A 24380-nucleotide genomic window follows, 5' to 3' on the forward strand; every position below is an offset into this window, starting at 1 on the left:
CCCCACCATCTGTATATCAGAGTTCTAATCTCCCCACACCCTCACCAATACTTGTTATTGCCCACTTTTTGTTATATCCATCTAGTGGTTGTGAATGGTATCACATTGTGGGTTTGATGTGCTTTTTCCTGCTGACTAATCCTTAGATAGTTAATGTTTTGTTTGTCACCATACTGGGGGTCAAACCCAGGCCTCACACATTCAAGGCAAGCACTATACCAAATAAAGTTTATCCATTGAGAACATATATAAGAATAATGTGCATATACTATGCTGACTATAAAGATAGTGAGCAAAAAGATGCAAAAATTTTTCTATTTGTATCCTAGAAATTGTTTTAATATTTACTTTTTAGTTACAGGTGGATACAATATCTTCATTTTATATTTATGCATGCTGAGGACTGAACCCAGTGCCTCATGCATGCTAAGGGAGCACTCTACCCCTAGAAATTTTTTCACATATGAAAAAGCAAAGGAATCAAATTTAGAATCAAGTTTAGAATCAAATTTAGCCTATTAAAAAGTACATAATTTTTAAAAAGCAGTCATCAAAAAATAAGGTTTAATTAATTTGTATATTTATTTGCCAAAAATATCTTGACATCTGAGAATTTTTGAAGTTTTGTGTGTTAACTGATTTTCAGTGAGGGTTTTAAAGAATAGAAAACAAAACAAAAACCCTGCAAGTATAATGTTTGTTGTCTTTATGTGTTTAGGTTTGCAAAATACTTCTAATAAAGTCTGTTTGTTCTAATCTCTCAGTTGCATGAAATTTCTAATTAGTTAACAAGTGCATTGTGATAATGGGGTTCCCGTGGCCTTCTAATCTGAATAGCTCATCTTCCTATGAGCTATTCAGAACTTAATGAAGGTTCTGAATAGCTCATAGGAAGATAGGTGTGGCAAGTTGAGACAAATTGCGTAATGCTAGCTATTCAATTACATCATTTTTATATTATTTACTATGAGGAAATGGGCTATTTCTGAAAGATTAGCAGAGTATTTTCAAGACAACCAATTAGAAAAGTAGGTAAGATATCAAGGAGGCAGAGGAAATGAGAGCCATACTATTTAAAGATAGCCCCAATCAAGGAATTAGATGATCCTGCTGGAACTCACAGCCACTCAAGTAGGTGGGAATAAGTAGTACCTTCTACTGCCAGATGTTTTTTAAAATCCTAAAAGATTAATGCTGTACAAAACAAGCCTAACAATTAGACCAAGTGATACTAATCAAACCTTAATTAATGCTAAACAGAGTCCTATGAGGGCACAGTATAACTACTATTCTCACACACAGATATTATTTTTGTAACTCTTACATAGACAGAATTTAATTGAGTCAGGTATTTAAGTATATTTTAAACATTCTGTAAATAAAAATCTCTATAAAATTCAACAATGAGGCACTTCATAAGTGATTTTTATAATGATGAGATTATGAATTTTCACTAATCCAAAATAATAAATATAGTAAGTACTTGTGTTGAAATTCCTTCTCTCGTTTCAGATCTTCATTGTGTTTCTTTATTCGTTTTTCCCACACTTCTTTTACAGCATTAACAGCCCCAGTACAAACCACATTTTCTGTCATGATTTCTCCACATTGTCATAGAATCATCAGCTTCATTAAGTTCTGAACTGCTGAATCACAGATGCCATCTCAGAAAGGACCTAATTGGATCATAAAAAAATAAAAAAGCAATGTGTTTCAAATGTTCATTGATGCGGGTATGGTGGCTCACATCTGTAATTCCAATTCCTCTGGAGACTGAGGCAGAAGGATTGCAAGTTTGAGACCAGCTTGGGAAACTAAGTGAGGCCGTGTCTGAAAATAAAATAAAAAGGGCTGGTGACGTGGTTTAGTGGTAGATAGCATGCATGAGACCCTGGGTTCAATCCCCAGTACTGGAAAAATAATGTAATAATCATAATACCTAATATTTACTGGACACTTTCTAGTTCCCAAAACTAGTATACTAGTCCATATTCCTTTTGTTTTTTAACAGGATCTTGCTGTGTTGCCCAAGCTGGCCTTAAAATTCTGGACTCAAGAAATCCTTCTGTCTCAGCCTTCTGAATGCTGGTACTATAGATGTGGGCCATTGAGCCCAGCTGCAAAGCAGATATTAACTTTTTAAAGATACCATTTTATATAGTGCAAAAAACCAAGTTCTCAAGAATAAACAGACTGGGTACAACCTCTACACAGTAAACTAAAAAATATAATGAAATTAAAGAAGACCTAAATAAGAGTTCTACATCATATTTATGATTCAATATTGTAAGAACATCAGATATTTCCAAATTGAGCTATAAACAGTCTCAAAAAACCCCATCTGGAAACCAAGAGGGCTACCTTGACTCTCATATTCTAATATTAATAACAATTCTAAACATACAAAATAGCCAAAATACTCATGACAAAGAAAACTAGAGTGGGAGGATTTATTCTATCAGGACCTCTTTTAAAGCTTTAGTAGTAGAGAGTGTTGTATTGGTTCAGTGCACTAACAGATCAATGTAATTCAATAAGAAACCCAAGAAACAGATCCCATACATAAATGAGCATTGCAGAATACTGCCAGAATGATTTTTTTGGACAGTTTAAAATATATATATAACCAAATTTAATTCCAGATGTATTATAGCTCTATAAGTGATAGTGCAAGTCTCCCAAAACATAAAGGTTTGGGGAGAAAATATAAGATATATGTCCTTAAAGTAGGGAATACTTTTTTTTTTCCAGGTGCTGGGATTGAACCTAAGGCCTCATACAAGCTAGGCAAGTGCTCTACATCCCACTCTAGGGAACACTTCCTAAAATGGAATACAAAGAATATCCTTAAAGGAACAGATTGATAGATCTGATAGATCGGACTATATTAATTATGAACTTTATTAAAAGATGTCACTTAGAAAATAAAAGGAATACCATGTAGTGGGGAAGATATTGGTGGCACATGTCACCACAAATGAGCTCTATCTACAATAGATAAAGAATTCCTAAAAATCAACTTAAAAAGACAACAGGGCTGGGGGCAGAACTCAGTGGTAGAGTGCATGTTTAACATGAATAAGGCTCTGGATTTGATCTCCAGCATCAAAAGGGGGAAAAAAGTCAACAATTTAACAGTTAATTCAAAAGATGAAATCTAAATGGCAAAAATTGCCCCCGCAAAAAAAAAAAAAAAAAACATGAAATTCTGTTCAACCTTGTGAAAGTGAATTAAAAACATAATAAAATACCAACACACATCTATCAGAGTAATCAAATTTAAAAAGACTGGGGCTGGGGTTGTGGTTCAGCAGTAGAGCACTTGCCTAGCTCATGCAAGGCACTGGGTTTGATTCTCAGCACCACATAGAAATAAATAAATAAAATAAAAGTATTGTGTCCAAGTATAACTAAAAACTAAAACTAAAAACAAACAAACAAAAAACCTGGCTACACCAAATGCTAGTGGAAATTTGAGTCATGTAAATTCGTATACATTCTTAATCACTCTGGAGTAGAATATGCAATTTATAATCCAGCAGTTCCACTCACTAGCAGTCCCTACTGGGGAAGGGTATGTCACCACTAGGAAACATGAACAAGAATGTTCTAAGCAGTGTTTTTTCAAAATAGTAAAAATAAAGAGGAAAAAAGCATGCCTCCTAGAATTTTATATTTCCCTTAGTAGCCTCACTGAGTTGACAGATCCAGGGTGTATGGCTAACTCTGTAGTCAGACCATTGTGTTCCTGGTGGCTCTTTTCCCACACTGTGCCTTGGTGACAGGTGCCATACCAAATTGTAATAAAGTGAAGAAAATCATGAGGCATTTTCAGCAACTGGAACTGTGACGTTAATATACATAAACTGAACCAGGGATGTCTAGATGCTGACAATGAGAATTAAAAGCTGTCAACACCACCAGTCCTCTAGAAAGGAATTAGAAGTGTTTTTTTTCTAAGCTGTGAGGGGAAAGGGGGTCTCTTGCTGGATTTCAAGACTAAAAATGAAATTAAAACACGTCATTTTTAACTTGACTGTTTCCACTAGAGGCCTTTGATTTGAAAATTATAGTACATGTTTGTCAGCTATAGATATGTTAAAATGGAACAAATATGTTCTGTAAGATTTATAGGTATTCACGTTGAGGCTTCTAAAAAGAAGAGACATCATTTTAGAAATGAATATTAGTGTTCTAAAATCTGCTTGTAAAACTCTTGTCTCCTTTTACATTGATATTAAAACATTTTAAAGCCATCTTGGTCACACATGCTTGTAGTTCTGGCTTCCCAGGAGGCAGAGGTAGGAGGGTGGCTTGAGCCCAGGAGTTCAGGGCCAGCCTGGACAATATAGTGAGACCCTGTCTCATAAAAAACTAAACAATCAAAATTTACAGCAAGAAAAAGGAATCAAGAAAGACACTAAAAACATCACATTATGGGGTATAAAGGAACTTAATCACCATCTCATAATAAAGCTCCATAGATAATGCCTGAAATAATAAGAAATAGCATGTATCTAACTTCAAAAAAGGAAATTTGCAAATAATCCCTGAAAATTAAATCCCAAAATGGTTACAATGTTTACTTCTAGGGAACAGGATGGCAATGGTGAGAAATGGGGTAAACAATGTTGCTTTTCACTGTTAATCTTTTCTAAATTATTGATTTTTTTATGGGGAATTGAACCTAGGAGTGCTATATCACGGAGCTACATTGCCATCTCTTTTTATTTTTTTAAATTTTGAGACAGGGTCTCACTAACTTGCCCAAGCTAGCCTTCAACTTGCAATCCTCCTGCCTCAGCCTCCAGAGTTGTGGGCATTGCAGGCATGCACCATCATAACTGGTTCTAAATTACTGATATTTTTAAACTAAAATTATGCAGTGTGTGTGAGAGACACACACAGAAAGATAGATAGATAGATAGAGAGAGAGAGAGAGAGAGAAGGACTGTATTGCAGAAGAAAAAAGCCAGGATTGCTATGTAATTAACAGTATTCAGAAAATTATTAGGAGAGTCCCCATTTCTAAGCAATATAAGGAACAGACTGCAAGAACATTTTGTCATCAAGAAATCTTTTTGGTGGGGCTGGGTTGTGGCTCAGCAGTAGAGCGCTTGCCTAGCACATGCCAGGTGCTGGGTTCGATCCTCAGCACCACATGAAAATAAATAAATAAAATAAAGGTATTGTGTCCCATTACAACTAAAAAAACTTAACAAGAAAGAAAGAAAGAAATCTTTTTAGTAATTCAGCTATCTGATCATATCACCTATAATTTGTTGTCTCACATTTTAAAGTATTTGGTAAATACTTTAAATAATATCAAATATTAAAAATATTTTAAAATCCCAGCTATCTGCATGTATGTAGGAATTTTACTACACACATATCACTGTTTAGTCATTTGCTAATTCATTTCCTCTTTGGCTGTTAAATTTTGGTCATTTGATTTTCATCTAATGACCAATTTCCCTTAAAGGAAAACAAGTCATTGATAATGCTTGCATTTCTGCCTCTAACACAAAACAGTGGTCTCTACCTTGGTTATTCCTGGAACAGAACAGCATGGCAGTGAGATAAGGATGGCAATGACATGATGGAGGGTCGGCTTGTCAAAGTCAAAAGAAATACCATCCTAGAAGAGATGCTTCCAGCTTGTAGGGGAATCTATCTTCCAGAGGAGGACAATTGTATAAGTGATTATGGACCCAAAAAATACTTAAATTCAATCCCAAGCGGCAATTACAGACACAAAGTCATCATCAGCACTCTATTGAGATAGAATGAAGAATGGAGAAGAAATGTTTTTTGGAAAATGGAAAAATACTTACCATCATTGGTGGACACTGAAGCTGTCATGCCCAAAGTTAGTGATTATCATTGAAGAATAGATTATGGGGTGAATTTTTTCCGTGTGGTTCCAAATGACTAAAATCCACCGTCAGGCTGTAACTAAGTGAAGTGTAATGTCAGCCTAGTTCTAATTTTAGTTCATGGACAAAGCTGAGAATAGCAAGAATCACATGGGGCTTCTGTGCAGAGGATCAACTGATAATGTGAGTATGTTCAGGAAACTGCACAATGCTCTACTCCAACATTGTAAAACTACTAGGCACAACTATTTCTAAGCTCCTAAGAATAATTTCTATTGAAATCTCTCCACTTTTCATTAGCTACACATCTTAAGTATTTAATAGAACTTAATAAATCTGTTTCAAGAAGAGAAACTTGGAAATACACAGGTGTGTGGCATAACAAAAATCCTACCTACTAACAATAGCTCTGTAAATATTTTAATTAAAGATGCAGATGCTGTGCTTAAGAAAAAAGAAAAATCAATGTGTGGATGAGCCTGCATAACAGAGGACCCCCAAACTTCTGCTGGGTCAGGCTTTACTCATTTTAGGTTGGATGAGATGATGGGAATTCAACCCAGCATGCTAAGTATCCCCTCGACCTCTGAGCTCTAACTCCAACCCCTAGGTTTCAAATTCAATTACCTCTCAACTTTTATCTCTTAGTATTCATAGAGAAGACTTAATTCTAGTTTCTGAAAAATTATATATTTTTGATTTAATTATATATGCACATGGAACAAAATTCAAAAGATAATGAATCTTCCCCCAATATTTTTTCTTTCTGCCATATAATTTGCTTTATACTTTCTTTCACTGGTCTTCCCACTTTACCCTCTTCTAGATTTCTTTTTCTTTTCTTTTTTTTTTTTAATTTGTTATAATTAGTTGTACATGCTGGCAGATGCTGCAAATACTAGTAGGATAATAGGGATTATAAATGATAGAGAAAAGTGAAAGTTCATTCTTCCCTAGCCTCCCCCCATTTTGGATCAGCATCCACATATCAAAGAAGACATTTGGCCTTTGGTTTTGGGGACTGGCTTATTTCGCTTAACACGATGTTCTCCAGCTCCATCCATTTACCTGCAAATGCCCTAATTTCATTCCTCTGTGTGAAGGGCACCTAGGTAATAATACCCTGCATTCTGTCAGATCATAATGGAATGGACTAGAAATCAATGATAAAATAAAAAAATAGAAGCTACTCTAACACATAAAGATTACATAATACACTACTGAATGATGAATGGATAGCAGAAGAAATAGGGATGATATAAAAAAAATACTTAGTGGTAAATGAGAACCCTGATACAAAATATCAAAATCTCTGGAACACTATGAAGGCAGTGCTAAGAGGAAAGTTCATTGCATTGAGCTCATTCATTAAAAGAATAGAAAGTTAGTAAATAAATGACCTACCATCACATCTCAAAGCCCTAGAAAAAGAAAACAAATCAACACCAAAAGCAGTAAATTTGTTTTCTTTTCTTAACATAAGTATTGCTGTTGTACTGGTTCAGACCCATGGATTCTGCAGAAGCCCAAACCTCAGGGTCTTTAGAATGAAAATCTGGGCACCCACCAGATGGCAGACACACAATGACAGAGGAGAAGGAAGATAATTTGTGCAACATATTAAAGTGAGTTGCCCACTTTGTGTCAAGAATGAAGCCACTTGTGATGAGCTAGGCTACCTCCCCTCCACAGCAAAGTCATCTCATCCGTAAATTGGTCTTACTCTGAAAAGCAAACCTTAATAAGGCCTCATTAAGTCTCTTCCTATGATCACATGGCAGTAGCACCCATGCCCACCTTGTTTCTTGGCTGTACTCTGGGAGGGTAGAAATAGTAACTAACACTTACTGAGTAATTTACTATATTCAGGCAGTATCCAAACTCTGATATACACTAACTCATTTAATCCTCACAAAAGCCCATGAAAATCTCTTATTTTTATCTCTATTTTGCCAATGAGGGACTGAGGCACAAAAAGATGAGGTAATTTGTTCAAAGTGCACAGTGGGAACTGGGATATTCAAGTTTACATTTAGGCTGGGTGTGGTGGCGCATGCCTGTAATCCCAGCAGTTTTGGAGACTGAGGCAGCACGATCACAAGTTCAAAGTCAGCCTTACAATTAGTAAGGCCCTAAGCAACTCAGTGAGACCCCTGTCTCTAAGGGCTAGGGATATGGCTCAGTAGTCGAGTGCCCCTGAGTTCAATCCCCAGCACCCCCAAAAAGAAAAAAAGGATACTCAAGTGTACATTTACTGACAAGTACACAGAAATGTAAGCAAATAAGAATACAGTTAACTCAAGAGAAAACAAGAAGTATAAATTAGGAATATAATCATTCCCATTATCTGATTCAGTTATAAATTGAATAACAATGCTATTCTTTCCTCCCTTCCCCACAAATTTATCCTGTTACACTTTTAAAAAAATATTTTTTAGTTGTAGTTGGACACAAAACCTTTATTTTTATTTGTTTTTATTTTTATGTGGTGCTGAGGATTGAACCCAGTGCCTCGCACATGCTAGGCGAGTGCTCTACCACTGAGCCACACCTCAGCCCCTCTGTTACACTTTTAAAGATCAGAAATCTCAAATCAGTCCTTCCTGGGGTCAGAGGGCTAATTTCTTCTGATGGTTCTCAGGACAATATTTTTCCTTATCTTTTCCAGCATCTGCAGGCTGCCTACATTCTGGCTTGTGGCTCCTTCTTCCACCTCCCAATCACCTCTCTCTAAGCTCTGCTTCCATTATGACTCTCTTCTCTGATTCTAACTCTCCTGGTACCCTCTTTTTCTGTCCATTTTTAAACTTGTGGTAAAATATAGATAACATAAAATTAATCATCTCAACCTTTTTAATTGTACAGTTTATTGGTGTTAGAGACATCCATAATAGCCAGAATGATGGTACATATCTGTAATCCCAAAGATTTTGGAGGCTAAAGCAAGAGGATCAAGACTAGCCTGGACAACTTAGTGAGACCCTGTCTCAAAATAAAAAATAAAAAGTAGAGATGTGGGTTGGTGGTAGAGCACCCCTGGATTTAATCTCTAGTACCTCTCTCTCTCTCTCTCTCTCTCTCTCTCTCTCTCTCACACACACACACACACACACACACACACAATTTCCATAATAATGTGCAACCATTCTGTTTATGTGGTGCATTGCATTTATAGATTTGCTTATGTTGAACCATGACTACATCTCTGGGATACACTGGGTAATACCTAAACAATGGAATTCATTGCTTACAGTTTGGGATGCTGAGAAATCCAAGATCAAGGTGCTAGCGGATTTGGGGTGTGGTGAGGATCTATTCTTCACAGATGGTGCTTTCTTGCTATGTCCTCACAAGCCAGATAAGGAGAATAAGCACCCTCAAGCCTCTTTTGTAAGAGTTCAAGGGCAGAGCCCTCATGACCTGATCACCTCCCAGCCCCCTATACCCCATCCTTAATATCATTATCTTGGTGGTTAGGTTTCAACATATGAATTTGCCAGGGGAGGCAAAAACATTCAAACTATAGCAAGCTCTGCTTGCGTGTGAATATGTAGTGTTCCCAGCACCATTTGTCAAAAAGACTATCCTTTCCCCATTCAGTGGTCTTGGCACATTGGCCAAAAATTAATTAGCCCATCTATGCAAGGGTTATTTCTGTGTTCTTTATTCTATTCCATTGGTCTATATGCCTTTCTGCCACTATCACACTGTTTTGGCCACAATTCTTTTCTGTGGAAATCTTCAGGTAAAGTTGGGTGGATGGGTATTTTTTAGTGCATTCACACACACGTGCATGTAAGGGAAACTCCTAAATAGCAGACTGTACCCTTTGCCAAATAGAGGCGTGACATATCTCCGTGTCTTGAGACTTACATTAGAAAATTATAGATACCTAATAATTTGTATCACTTAGTCTGACAAACTAGGGAAACCATTCCTGAGGAGATGGTAGTCAATGCTGGTGTACACCAAACACCTTTCTCTGGAGCTGGAGCTTTCAGACTCCAAGCAGTTTTGTGACTTCTGTTGCATTTCTCCAGAGTTTCAATCTTTTAATAACTCAAATATCTAAGTTACTGCAACAACTAATAAAATAGTTTAAGTGCTAATTATTCTTTTCTCTTTTTCTATTATTAAATATATATTTGCTTTGTGTTAATAAAATTAATGTAACTGATGTGATTCTGCAATCTGTATATGGGGTAAAAATGGGAGTTCATAACCCACTTGAATCAAAGTGTGAAATATGATATATCAAGAACTATGTAATGTTTTGAACAACCAACAATAAAAAATTAAAAAAAAATAAAATTAATGTATTTAAGAATTCAAATGTACCTCTGACCTTTAGATTTTGTGTTGGTTGTCATTCCCCCAGCCCCCAACATGGTAAGTGTCACCAAGGCTGATCTCAAACTCATGGGCTCAATTGACCTTCCTGCCTTTGCCTCTCCTCAGTAGCTGGGTCTATAGGTGCACACCACTGCACCCAGACTGTTGTCATTTTGACACATACCCTGTCACCATCACCATCACCATCACCACTTACATAAACCAATCAAAGATGGAGACACAAAACACTATTATATGAAAACCATTTATTCCATAGCTTACTGGGAATTGACCAGAAATTAGAAGGTCATTGGAAGTGATTTTAAAATCTTCATTTAAGAAAAACATTCTGTAAGTATAAATAATCAATGTCAGCAAGCAAGCAAAATGCAAGTGAACAAAACATAATTTCTTTAATGAATGAAGTGGTTGCCATAGTTTTTCTCCTTATGTAAAGATAGTTCTTATATGAAGTATGGCATCTAAGCAATGATCATCAGAATATTATGCAAACTTCCCAGAGCAATTTAAACCTAAACTCAGATGGCTAGAATAAAACATATAGTCTTTTTTCAAAAGGAAAAAAAACAATATCCCTTTCACACCCAGCAAATAATAACATAGAAATGATACTGGTTTCCAATATTTTGAATGAGATTTTTTTGTTGTTGTTGTTCAATCCCCATTGAACCCCGGGACATTTAGCCACTGAGCTTCATCTGCAACCCTTTTTGAGACAGGGTCTTGCTAATTTGCTGAGGCTGGCTTTAAACTCACAATCTTCCTGTTTCAGCTTCTGGATTCACTACCATTACAGAATGACTTGAATGAGGTTATTTTTGACTGCACAGCAAATTAAAAAGATACTCTCCTTCTGCTCTTATTTTTATGCACTAATTTCCATTACAGAAATAAAAACTATACTAATTTAAAACCTTTTTTGCACAGATTATTCCATGTAAATTACATTATCCTTTGTTTCTAGAATATCGACCTAACTTTTGAGTATATTTTATATACATTTGAAAAGGTAACTGCAATAATATTTTTCACATTTCCAAAAATACTATACAGAATCTTATTATCTAGTAAAGGTGGAAGCTGCAATGTTTTAAAGATTTAATAAATATTACAACCTGAAAGTAAGTATCTTACAGAAATAATTCCATTCAATTGAAATTGGAATTACTCCTTTTAGATTTTTTTTAGGATGGGGTCTCATTATGTTGCACAGATGTTCTTGAACTACTGGGCTCAAGCAATCCTCCTGCCTCAGCCTTCCCAATAATGGGGACTACAAGCTAGGCTCTTACCATCATTCTCACACAAAAAACTATTAGAGGAGCTAGAGCAGTAGAGGAAAATGGCAGTTTTTCAAAATGACACTGTAGCAGTTTGTGCAGCTCTGTCCAAGCAACATTTGAACCAACAGGGCCCTTCTAATGAGGTGCCAGCAACATAATGGACCAAGGCCAGGTTCTTGTGCAATTTGTGAAAGCTTTGATATGCAGAGTTATTAGTATGGCATTTCACCTCATGGAATCTGAGTATTTGATTATATAATTTTCAGACTGTGAGTCATTTCCATTTTATAGTACTCCCTTCAGTTTCCCTTAACTTTATTACAGCTGCCATCAATTTAGTCCAAAGTCTTTGTGACTCCATTTTGAACACCACCTGATTTTTTTCAACAATTCAAATTGCTCAGCTTTTACGACCAACTGCATGCACTACTGTAATTTCTGTACAGATTTCATCATCTTTGTCTTTTTTGGACTTTGCTTTTTACCACATTTTTAGAACTATGGTGAGTTTCTTGCAGCAACTTCAAGTTAAACAACTTTTCACAAATTTATCAAAGCCTGACTGCTCCTCTGGGGGTGTGGATGGATGGAGCCACTTTTGCTGCCTGCTGGATGGCCTCCTGCTCAGCCAAGTGTGAGTGTGAACCCCTTTCTTTGTCCCAGCTTTCCCCCATATCAAACCTAAATGCTTGATCTCCACCTGTCCTCATTTCTTTTCTCCTGTCTCTTATTAACACCCACAAACAGCTGTTCCCCATGCTTTGCATTTTAACATTCCTCATGGTACTTAGTAAAAGCCTGATATAGATGACCTCTTTATAACAGAGCTGCATTTATTCTTGTCGTGCTTTAGTTGTTTTTGTGGCTGTTTTCTGGACTATCTCCAAATTTTCCTGCTAGGTTTTAGCAAGCTAAGACCCAGAGCTTGATGTTTGCTCACAAAGGTCTGACTAGCACACATATATAATTGTGGTTTAAGGCCCTTGCACTCAGTACTGGGACTGCCTCAGAATGGATTAATTTTAATTTCTGCATTATCCTAAACTTGCAAACATCCAGTGATCTATGCTGCTATGGATGGATGCCTTCTGTAACATAAAAGAGACTGTGGTTGTGGGTTTTTTTTTTTTTTTTTAATGGACTATGAACCATATCTGGTTTGGTGTAAATAGTTCATATTTGACCCGACCTGTCTGAGGAGACATCACTGAACCAATTATTGACCTTGAGATGCTGACAAGGGGAATATGGAATACCTGGAGCTCAGGGGAGAGAGGGTCCAGAAGAGAGAATTATTTAAGAGATACCCATGTGAGAGATGTGGCCAAAGCTTTTGCCAACAGTGTGACTACAGGTGAATAGTGGGGACAGTGAGGTAGGAATTAAAGTGTCCATTTCGGAGCAAGACTGGAAATTCATTTGTGTAGTGCCAAGTAGAGGCAACAATGTGAGAAGAGTGTTATTTTGAGCCTTCTTTTAGGCAATCGTGAAGAGAAGGAGAGAGGAAATAGGGAAGGAAAGAGGAAGCAGAGGGAAAGAGTAAGGGCACAAATATTGTGTCAAAGGAGAGCTAAAGGACTTTTGCGTAGGTTTTTACCCCATGGAATTCAGAGTGGAAGAAGAGCCTCAACGAAGGCACGTTAAAAAAAAAAAAAAACCTAAAATGAAAAGCTCCAGGGAAGAGTTCATTGTGATGAGCGCTTAGGACAACAAAGAGGTGAGTGTCTGCCAAAACCCAAATCCTGTGCTTACCACTTAAAGGACTAAGGAAAATATTAAGACCTTCCTGACTCCTGTGCCTGCAGTGACCTCCATACATCCTTAATGGAACATTTAAAGAATGTTGGCTTGGCTCAGAACCACCCCCTGTGTCAAGGCTCTCACTCCCTTCTGGGATCTGCCCAGCCCTTGGTGCGTGTGATGAAGTGTCCTTGAGGGGATCACTAGGTCACCTTGAGCTTTCTTTGTTCTAACTTGCATTTCAGAAGCCCATGGGGAATAGGACTTAAGTCCTTGTCAGGATCCTGAAAAGCTGCCCTGTAACTCCCCAGATGTATGACTTCGGGTGTTGGTGTTTCCCCAATATACTGATGTATTTTCTTCTCTTTCTCTTTTGGCTTTCATATTACTACTAGAATAAATGCTATCTCATATAAAGAGAGTGTCTTTATGGTCTGTCCGGTACAGCCTGCTGAATTCAGTAGCTGCACACATATGTAATGCCTTAATGTTACACCTCTTTAGTTTTTGAGTGTTTGTAGGAAGGGGAAACCAGCATCTAAGAAGATAAGGCATAGACTACAAGAATTCAGGACCTGATCCTTTCCCCTTGGAAGCCTCAGAATGTTCCTTTAGTCATTGCCTGGAGTTTGAGGTACCCTCCTTGGCTTTGCTGCAGACCACCCTGAACACCTGGGGAGGCCACCACAAACAGTCACTGAACACAGCTTCGTTCCTGAGGGATGCATCCCATACTTGGAGAATTCCCAATGGCTGGCTCCTCTTTAGTTTGGTTTTGGTATAAGAACAGACTCAATAAGAGTGAAAATAAGGGTTTTAGTGGAATCCTGATTTGGGCAAACTAACATCATGTTGCTTCAATAAACTGATTCAGGGGGCTGGGGATGTGGCTCAAGCGGTAGCGCGCTCGCCTGGCATGCATGCGGCCAGGGTTCGAGGCGCAGCACCACATACAAACAAAGATGAGTCCGCCAAGAATTAAAAAATAAATATTTAAAAAAAAAAAAAACTGATTCAGCAAATTCCTAACATCAACAACCCCTGCAGAATACATAGGCTTTAGGGAGACTTTCAAATTGCTACCCAACCCCCACCAGTACACATAGAACTGTCTTCCTTTTGACCTAACAGTACTTATCCCTTCAACACATCATAAAATTATCAGTTCCCACTTTTGGAACATGAGATGAAGTGGCCTAATTTTTACACTTCTTCAGAGCATGTTAATCCAAGCACATCTAATGACTTAAATTCTGTGCCTTGTCTCATCTTTAAAACAGAGATAATCAATCACAGCACCTAACTAATAGGGTTGCTGAGGAGACCAAAGTAATTAATACATGTAAGGCACTAAGGATATCTGACACTATGGCATTATTACTAGGTGTTATTCAAGTTTTCCCTCCCAATTACTATGTGGAGAGCACTTAGGCTAAATGACTCAGTACAGCACTTTAATCCAAAGAGTTTTATGTGCATCCTCGAAGCATTATGCTCAGATGGCACAGTGTTCCCACACTGCTCCCTGAATGGTCTGGGGTCACATAGATCACCTATGTTGCTCCCCCCCATGAAAAGCAAAACTTAAGCCATGACTTGAAGGGGGTGGGAGAGAAAAAAATAAAAAAACAAGAACTTGAATGGCTTGGATTTGTGTGACCTAAGGATACAGCTTATCTTAATAGGTGTGTGTTTGTGAAACAGATATGAAGCTGGGCTAGGGTGTTAAGGGAGGCACAATGATTGAACCTCAATAAGAAAAGATAGTATGTTGAGAAGGAGCAAAACCACTGTGTTAGTCTGCTTTGTTCTGCTGTAACAGAATACTTGAGACTGGGTAACTTATAAAGAACGGAGATTTATTTCTTACAGTTCTGGAGGCAGGGAAGTCCAGGATTGAGGAGTAACTTCTGGTGAGGGCTTTCTTTCTGTTTCAGCATGGTAGAAAGCATCACATGGTTAGAGAAAGCAAGAGATTGAAAGTGCAGCCTCAAGCGCTTTTATAATCAGCATTGATCCATCCATGCATGAGGGTGAACCCCTCATGGCCTGGACACCTCTCATTAGTCCTCACTTTCTAACACTTTGCATTGGGGATTATATTTCCATCACATGCTTTTCTGGGGGATACTTTCAAACTTCCTTCCCTGTTGTGCTTCATTTTCAAATGTCAGAGGAATACTCTGCATAATGAACAGAACCTTGATTTCCTTTTTGGCCATTCTTAGCAATGATTTTGGTTTCTTTCCATTTACAAAACCCTGGTAACTGCTATTAGTCCCACATTAGTGAAGACATATTAGTGGAAGACAAGAATTTTATGGCTGCTTTGCTTTAATTTCAACCACTAAGAACACAGCAAGAGCTTAGTTCACCCCTGGCACACCCCAGGATGTGGACAGCCTTGTGGAATAGCACTGCTGCCAGAGCCAGGCTCCTGCCTCTGCCTTCCTCCAGGGGATCCTGCCATCCTGAAGGTCCTTACACACAACAGGGAATGAATCCTTTGTTGAATTCTCAGTGGATGAGACTATAGAGATGATAATGGCATTGGCATGGGATAGGACAAGATGATGAGAATTATCTTGAGCCAATGATGTTGAACCTTCAGGCGGATATGGTGCATATTTACTTCAGGCCTCCTTCTCCTTTATGCAAAGGGTAAGGCTTTACTGATCATGTTATTCTTCATTTAAAATTCAGCAAATGCCCATCAGTGGGGAACTGGTTAAATTATATGACACCTATCTTCTGATTGTCTTAGACAGATTCAGAAACTTCTATTAGATAGTTCTTAGTATCCTGTTCTTTTCCCTGTGTAGAAATATAATTATATTTTTATTTTTATGAATTTTAGTATCTGTTTTCTTCATTAGACTGTAAGTCCAATCAAGGCAGGGACCATGAGGGCAGGCACTGTGTGCCCAGAGCTTAGAACCATTCTTAGTATACAGTAGATATTTGATATCTGAATGTATAATAAATACATCAATAGAATATTATACAATCATTTAAAATATGATAATGTGGAACTGTTTATTGACATATAGGAATCCAGAAAATAATGACAAGTTGAAAAAAAATTAAAATGATCAAATAGTACATATACTATGATCCAATTTTTATAAAAAGAATAAGCATATAGATACTTCAAAATGTTAATAGTGGTAGGACTATGGATTATATCTTATTTTGTTTGTAACTTCCATATTATCTGAATTTTTAAAATAACAGTATTTATTTAATTTATTATTTTGATTTAAAAACTATTCCCATTTAGAAAAAAAATTCAAGTAGACATTAAAATGATCTTTTTCTGCCACAAAACTTCACATGAACAATGAATTTTGGCATACAGTATTCAATTAAACAATATCAGAAACAACTCAGATTTCTGAATTCAAATCCCAATGCTGGATTACATTCATCTTGATATTTCTGATTAAAGTGAACCTTTAACAAAATAATCATTATGAAGCCTTCCTTTCTGAATAAATTTCATTATTTTATTTTTATATTCATAATTACTCATCAGACTCTTCTCTCCTTTTATTCATGTTCCTACTCAGGATATGAAGGATGGAATAGACACTTTTTTCTCTTCTTAATCTATTTGTAGCTAAAAATCAAGAAAATTAAAAGGCAGCAGGCTTTTGAATTTAAAAAAAAAAAATTAGCAGCTGCAACATTTAAAATACTTTCCTCACATGAAGTAAGTTGTTGAAAGTGAAGTTTCTTCCCAACTAAATGCCAAAGTATATCCACTTTAAACAGGTACCTTTAACAGCCTTACTGATTATAAAACTATCATTAAGATTAGGCTATAATTTCCCCTTTTAAAAGCTGTTAATTTATATAAATAAGGCATTCATACATGATTCTCTCTACACAGAACAAGAGTATATATATATATATACCTAAATATCTTAAAAGAAGTATAATTGCACTTATATATCGATAAGCATGATTATAGGGAAATGGAAAATGTTTTGGTATACAAATTCCTTTCCCCAATTAAGTATAAAGTTTCATTAAGAATTAGTTAAGAAAGAAAGGAAGGAAGAAGCAAATGCTGTGTGTATATGGCTACTTGCCTGTTAGTAACAATGCTTTTGTTTTCTTCTCAGTTTCAATCCACTGACACACAGACCTCAGCACCATATCAAGAAGTCCCACTCTGACCTATAAAATGTGACAGCCCCAGGAGACCTATTACACTATTACTCATTTTCATTAAACAGTTAACATAGTAGTGATAAATATTGTGCCTTAGAACCTTAATCATAAAATACAAATCATTTATAATACAAATCATGATGAAGAATGTGTGCTGGCACAGCGAGGCTTTACATACTTTGGAAGCTCAGAAAGTTCAAGAATGTCTTATTCATCTTCATTTCAGATCTAGTAGCATAAAAGCTGGGTTTTCTAAGTAGGATTTCCACAAATTAGAGAAGCGTGACATTGTAGCACCATCAATAATTCTGTGATCAGCCGACCAGCTCACATTCATTATCTGTGCTTTATATACTTCTCCTTTCTGGTTAAATCGGGGAAGGGCCTAGAAATAAGGAAAACAAATAAATAGGTAAACTTTCATTGCTCAAAAGTCAAACTCTGCTGACAATGGTATAAAATCAGGCAAACCCTCTTCTCTATGATAGAGATGATGTAGACATCCCAAAATACTAACTCCTATTATTCCTATCTTTGGGAGGATGTGCCCTAAGCATTCCGTTTCTACAAGGTTATCTTATATCTCTATATAATTGCCACACCTACCATAGACTTCATCTCAATTTCAAATATTTATCAATATTTAACAAGCACCTATTATGTGCCAGGTACTCTATGGACCCTGGGAGAGCCCATAAAAGTTGAGGATTCCAAGCCCCCTCACTGAGGACAAGAAGGAAATGAGCCTTATGGATACCTGAGGAGATGGTGGGGAGCACAACCAGAGTGTTGTAGGAAAACCAAAGCTGGAAGATGACTACAGTGGAGGGCAGGGGTGAGGGTGGAACACGGGGTGGGGTGGGGGTACGTCATGAAAGGTAGTGTTTCTCAATCTATATTTGGTAAAGGATCTTTTCTTAAAATAAAATGTCTAATCCATGGTAGGCTATTTTTTAAAAAGCATACTAAAAGTAAACTATTAAAAAAGAAATAGAGCCCGGCACAGTGATGCATGCCTGTAATCCCAGTGGCTTAGGAGGCTGAGGCAGGAGGATGCTGAGTTCAAAGCCAGCCTCAGCAAAAGCAAGATGCTAAACAACTCAGTGACATCCTGTCTCTAAATAAAATATAAAATAGGGCTGGGGATGTGGCTCAGTGTATCATTATCAGTATCAGTTCAATCCCTGATACCAAAAAAAAAGAAAGAAAGAAAGAAAGAAAGAAAGAAAGAAAGAAAGAAAGAAAGAAAGAAAGAAAGAAAGAAATAGAAATTACTAGCTCCAACTTCTTATTGGATTTATTATACAAAATCACTCTGTAAACTGCTTTAAAAGTTTCCAAGGTCTACCCTTTCCATCTGTACTTACTGCCTCATCTTAGACACAATAGTTGCAGCCCAACAGAGGTCCTTGGTCATACTGAGTGGCATCCCTGTGGTTCTAGGTAGGCCATTGTGGCTACCCTGTTTTTGGCTGAGTGAGATGAGAAGCCACTGGAGGTGTCTCAGCTGAACTCTTACTCACAAATGGGGAAGATTTCAAGAGGAGCAGGATGGTGGTGAGGAAAGGAGCAGGAGCTTAGTTCTAGATCTGTTAAAACCTGAGATGCTTATTGACCTCCAAGCAGGATATGTGAGTTTGGATTTGAAAGCTGAGGTCCAGTCTGGAGATACAAATTTGAGAGACATAGGTGTGTAAATGGTATTACAGCCGTGAGACTGGATCAGATAAAGAAAAGGGCTAGAACTGAACTTGGGTACTCCAATGTTTAGATATTGGGGAAATGAGGGTGTACAACAAAGGAGACTCAGAGCTAATGGGCACCGAGAAAGGAGGAAAACCAGTACAGCAAGATATTCTGCAACTCAATGGAATGGATCACTGTCTCAAATACAGTTAAAAGGTCAAGCAAGGGATTGTTGTACTCAGTGGTAGAGTGCTTGCCTAGCAGGTGTGAGGCACTGGGTTTGATCCTCAGCACCACAAGAAATAAATAAATAAGGATACTGTGTCCATCGACAACTAAAAATAATATTAAAAAAATAAAAGTCAAGAAAAGGAAAACAGTATTGAGTATCAAGGAGGTTTTGGTGTCTTAGACAATTTAGCAATAAGGAATTTAAAATTTATAGTTAAAAAAAAACAGGAAAGGAGAGATGAAATGGAGGGAGAGAGAAATTAAATACTATTTGTCCCTACTGAACAAAGACTACATTAAGTCACAATTAATATTTATATTCTAAGATCTATACTTCATATCTTGAAGAAACCATAGGTAAACCAATTCTTTAAAAATACACCTGGCTGATACTGGGAGAACTGGAAATCCATATGCAACAAAATGAAAATAAACCCCTGTCTCTCACCATGCACAAAACTCAACTCAAAGTGGATCAAGGACATAGGAATTAGACCAGAGACCCTGAGAGTAATAGAGGAAAAAGTAGGCCCAAATCTTTACCACATCAGATTAGGCCCCAACTTCCTTAACAAGACTCTTAAAGTGCAAATATAATCAAATCAAATAAAAAACTAATAAATGGTATGATTTCAAACTAAAAAGCTTCTTCTCAGCAAAAGAAACAAACAACAAGGTGAAGAGAGAGCCTACATTTTGGGGAGCAAATTTTTGCCACAGGCAGGTCAGATACAGCACTAATCTCCAGAATACATAAAGAACTCAGAACACTTAACACAAAAAAACCCAAACAACCCAATCAATAAATGGGCTTAGTTGCTGAACAGACACTTCTCAAAAGAAGATATACTTTTGATCAACAAATATATGAAAAAATGTTCAACATCTCTAGTAATTAGAGAAATGCAATCAAAACGACTCTAAAATTTCATCTCGCTCCAGTCAGAATGGCAATTATCAAGAATACAAGCAACAATAAGTGTGGTGAGGATGTGGGGGAAAGTGCATACTCATACACTGTTAGTGGGACTGCAAATTGGTGCAACCACTCTGGAAAGCACTATGGAGATTTCTTAGAAAACTTGGAATGGAACCACCATTTGACCCAGCTATCCCACTCCTTGCTCTATACCCAAAGGACTTAAAATCAGTATACTATAATAACACAGCCACATCAATGTTAATAGCAGCTCAGTTCACAATAGCTAAACTGTGGAACCAACCTAGATGCCCTTCAATAGATGAATGGATAAAAAAAAAAAAACAACAAAACTGTGGTATATGTACACAATGGAATATTACTTAGCATTAAAAGAGAATAAAATTATTACATTTGAAGGTAAATGGATAGAAGAATATCATGCTAAACAAAGTAAGCCAATCCCAAAAAACCAAAGCCAAACTCTGAAAAGTGGACGATGATCCATAATGGGAGGGTGAGAAAAATGGAGGAACTTTAATTGGGCAGGAGGGAGGGGGAGGGAGTATGGGGGAAGGAAAGATGGTAGAATGAGATGGACATTATTACCCTAGGTACATGTATGACTGCACATATGATGTGATGCTACATTGTGTACAGCCAGAGAAATGAAAAGTTGTGCTGCAAATAATAAAAAATATATATCTGCTGAGCAGATATTTGTACACTAATGTTCATGCAGTGTTATTCACAATTGACAAGAAAATGGAAATAATCCAAATATTCACTGGCAGACGAATGGAGAAGCAAAACATAATATATACATACAATAGATTATTATCAAGGCTTAAAAACAAGTGAAATTCTCATATATACTACAATATGGATGAACTTGGAAAATTATATGCTAAATGAAGTAAGCTATACACAAAAGGGTAACTATGCATGATTCTACTTACATGAAGTATAAGAGTAGTTAATGCAAAGAGTAGAATGGCAGGTGTGGGGGCTGGGAAGAGGCAGGGTGGGTACAGACTTTCAGTTTTACAGAGAAAAAGATTTTGATTGACCTGAACCTAAACAATCTAGATCACCATTTATTGCCCATGGCAGCAGCCACCAGAATTGCAGGGCTACCTGCAATTAGGAAGAAACAACTGATTAAGCCAAACTTCACAAACTCACACCTACAAAGTAAGGGGAAAAACTTAGGAATGATAACTCTACTTTGTGCTTACTTCCCTAATTTGCTTTAAATTGTTTTTAATTATGTAATACACATACCATAATTGATCCAAGGGCCCCAATGGCTACTTCAGGTGGCAATATCACTGGCTTGGTATAAGTGCCACCAATCTTTAAAAAAAGAAAGAGAGTAGGATTAAGAGTTTAAAGAACAAATGGCAAATATCATTTTATATTTTTAACTAAGCATACGAACAAAACTTTAAATGATGGTTCATGAATCTGAACATCATCACTCACTGATCCAATGTTGGAAAGAGTAAATGTTCCTCCGGTAAGGTCACTGGTGCTGAGCTGACCGGCAGAGCCCAATTTCTGGAGGCGGTTCAATTCAGTGGCAATCTCAAATACAGAGCGGATCTGAACATTTTTCACATTAGGGACAATCAACCCCTGTTCAGTGTCCATTGCTATCCCAATGTTATGTGAAGCCTAAGAAATAAAAAAATTATACAACAGTTTTTTAATAAATAAGTTAAAAGTAAAGGAAGGATAAAACTTCACCATTTTCTAAAATAACCATCAACAACTACTTTCTCCAAATTGACAATGACTTATAAGAAACAATTTTTTTTTTTTGGTACCAGGGGATTGAACCCAGGGGCACTTAACCACTGAGCACACCCCTAGACCTTTTAAATACTTTATTTAGAGACGAGGTCTCACTGAGTTGCTTACGGCCTCACTAAAATGCTGAGGATGACTTTGAATCTGTGATCCCCCTTCCTCAGCCTCCCAAGCTGCTGGGATTACAGGCATGTACCATGGTGCCCAGATACAAGAAATGATTTTAAGCAGGTATAATGGCCCTTAACTCAGGAGGATCACAAGTTCAAGGCCAGCCTCAGCAACTTATGAGACCATCTTTCAAAATAAAAATAAAAATAAAAGGCATAATTTTGTTCGGCTTTCAAAGTCCCTGTATATCCTCTATATCTGGAGAGACTAGTAAAGATTAGCATTGGAGGTGGGTGCAGTGGCACACACCTGTAATCCCAGCAACTCAGGGGGCTGAGGTAATAGGAATACAAGTCTAAGGTTAATCTTGGCAACTTAGCAAGATCCTGTTTCAAAATAAAAATAAAAAGGGTTGGGGATATGAGCTGGGGATGTATCTCAGTGGTAGAGCACTTAACTCACATGTGTGAGGCACTGGGTTTGGTCCTCAGCACCACATAAAGATAAAAAAATAAAGCTATTGTGTCCATCTACAACTAAAAAATATTTTTTAAAAAAAGGTTGGGGATATGACTCAGTGGTAGAGTGCCTCTGGGTTTAATCTCTAGTACTGCAAAAAGGAAAGAAAAATACATGAAATAAAACAATTAAAAAAATTTTTTTTTGAAAAATGATAATTGCTTTGCCAGTAGGAAAGTAGGGCATATGTTGTTAGTGGGAGTGTAAACTGGTATAGATTTTCTGGAGAAGAGCTGACAATCTGTACCAACATTCATAAAAAATTGTGCTAAGAGATAAATACAGAAGAATATAGGAATGAATAGGGATGTTGAATACAGATGGCTTTTAAGTTTGAGAAACTGCAAATAATCAAAATATTTATCATAGGTTACTGATCAGTTGAATATCAAAGCTATATTTATTGACATATAATAATGCCCATAATATATAAAAAAGGAAAAAAGAAGCAAGAAAATTTTCAAATATTTTTCTAAAGTATGTAAAAAATGAAATCCTGGAAGAACATATATCTCAACATAAACAGTAAGTTACTTTAAAGTCATGGAATTGAAGGTAAATATCATTATTTTGTCTAGATTTCTTGTCCTATTTATTAAACAAAATTAAATACAATTGCCTATTTTAATCATATTGGAATATTTTAAATCTGATCCCCTAAAGAATCTAAGCTCACTGTGTGTGTGTGTGTGTGTGTGTGTGTGTGTGTATTGCAGTGGATCAAACCCAGGGCCTTGTGAATGCTAGGCAAGTGCTCTTCTACTGCTGAACTATATCCTAGTCCTCTAAGCTCATATCTGGTTCTGTATTTCTTTTTTTTTTTTTTTTTTTTTTAATNCAACAAGTAAAATCAAGAATCAATAAATGGCATGGATTCAAACTAAAAAGCTTCTTCTCAGAAAAGGAAACAATCAATAACTTGAAGAGAGATCCTACAGAATGGGAGAAAATCTTTATCACACATATTTCAGGTAGAGCACTAATCTCCAAGATATACAAAGAATTCTAAAAACTTAACAGAAAAAAAAAGTCAATAAATGGGCTAAGGAACTGAACAGACACTTCATAGAAAAAGAAATACAACTGATCAACAAATATTCATATATTCATAAAATGTTCAACATCTCTAGTGATTAGAGAAATGCAAATCAAAGGTACTCTAATTTTTCGTCTCACACCAGTCAGAATGGCAATCATCAAGAATACAAGCAATGATAAATGTTTATGAGGATGTAGGGAAAAAGGCACACTCATACATTGCTGGTGGGACTGCAAATTGGTACAGCCAATGTGGAAAGCAGTATGGACATTCCTCAGAAAACTGGGAATAGAACCACCATTTGACTCAGCTATCCCACACCTCTGTTTATACCCAAAGGACTTAAAATCAGCATACTACAATGATGCACCTATATCAATATTTATAGCAGCTTAATTCACACTAGCTCAACTAAAAAACCAACCTAGATGTCCTTCAACAGATGAATGGATGAGAAAATATGGTGCACATACGTAATAGCATATTACTCAGCCTTAAAGAATGAAATTATGGCACTTTCAGGTAAATGGATGGAGGTGGAGAATATCATGCTAAGCGAAATGAGCTAAGGCCAAATGTTTTCTCTGATAAGCGGATGCTGATCTATAATTCACACAGGGGATGGGAGGTAGGGA

The 24380-nt window shown here is 36.8% G+C and overlaps 2 protein-coding genes across 5 annotated transcripts in view; both read right to left on the bottom strand.

Moving 5' to 3' along the window:
* Positions 1-1621, bottom strand: part of Lrrc39 (leucine rich repeat containing 39) — a 36482-nt gene extending 34861 nt beyond the window's left edge. For both annotated transcript variants that reach the window (XM_048814615.1, XM_015502605.2), the window contains exon 1: positions 1484-1621. In XM_048814615.1, coding sequence (XP_048670572.1) covers positions 1484-1596 — 113 coding nt within the window. In that variant the 5' untranslated portion in view covers positions 1597-1621. The remainder of the gene's footprint in view (positions 1-1483) is intronic.
* The window catches only part of Dbt (dihydrolipoamide branched chain transacylase E2), a 58288-nt gene continuing 35421 nt past the window's right edge, over positions 1514-24380 (bottom strand). For 2 of the 3 annotated variants that reach the window (XM_048814611.1, XM_048814613.1), the window contains exons 8-10: positions 21750-21941; positions 21549-21620; positions 16263-17813 (exon numbers count right to left, since the gene is read on the bottom strand). In XM_048814611.1, the coding sequence (XP_048670568.1) occupies positions 17646-17813; positions 21549-21620; positions 21750-21941 (432 nt within the window). In that variant the 3' untranslated portion in view covers positions 16263-17645. Of the gene's footprint in view, positions 1677-16262; positions 17814-21548; positions 21621-21749; positions 21942-24380 lie in introns of those variants that run through there. The other variant, XM_048814612.1, reaches the window with a different exon arrangement.

This window comes from Marmota marmota, unplaced genomic scaffold (assembly GCF_001458135.2).
Source record: "Marmota marmota marmota unplaced genomic scaffold, marMar, whole genome shotgun sequence".
Classification (NCBI taxonomy): Eukaryota; Metazoa; Chordata; class Mammalia; order Rodentia; family Sciuridae; genus Marmota; species Marmota marmota.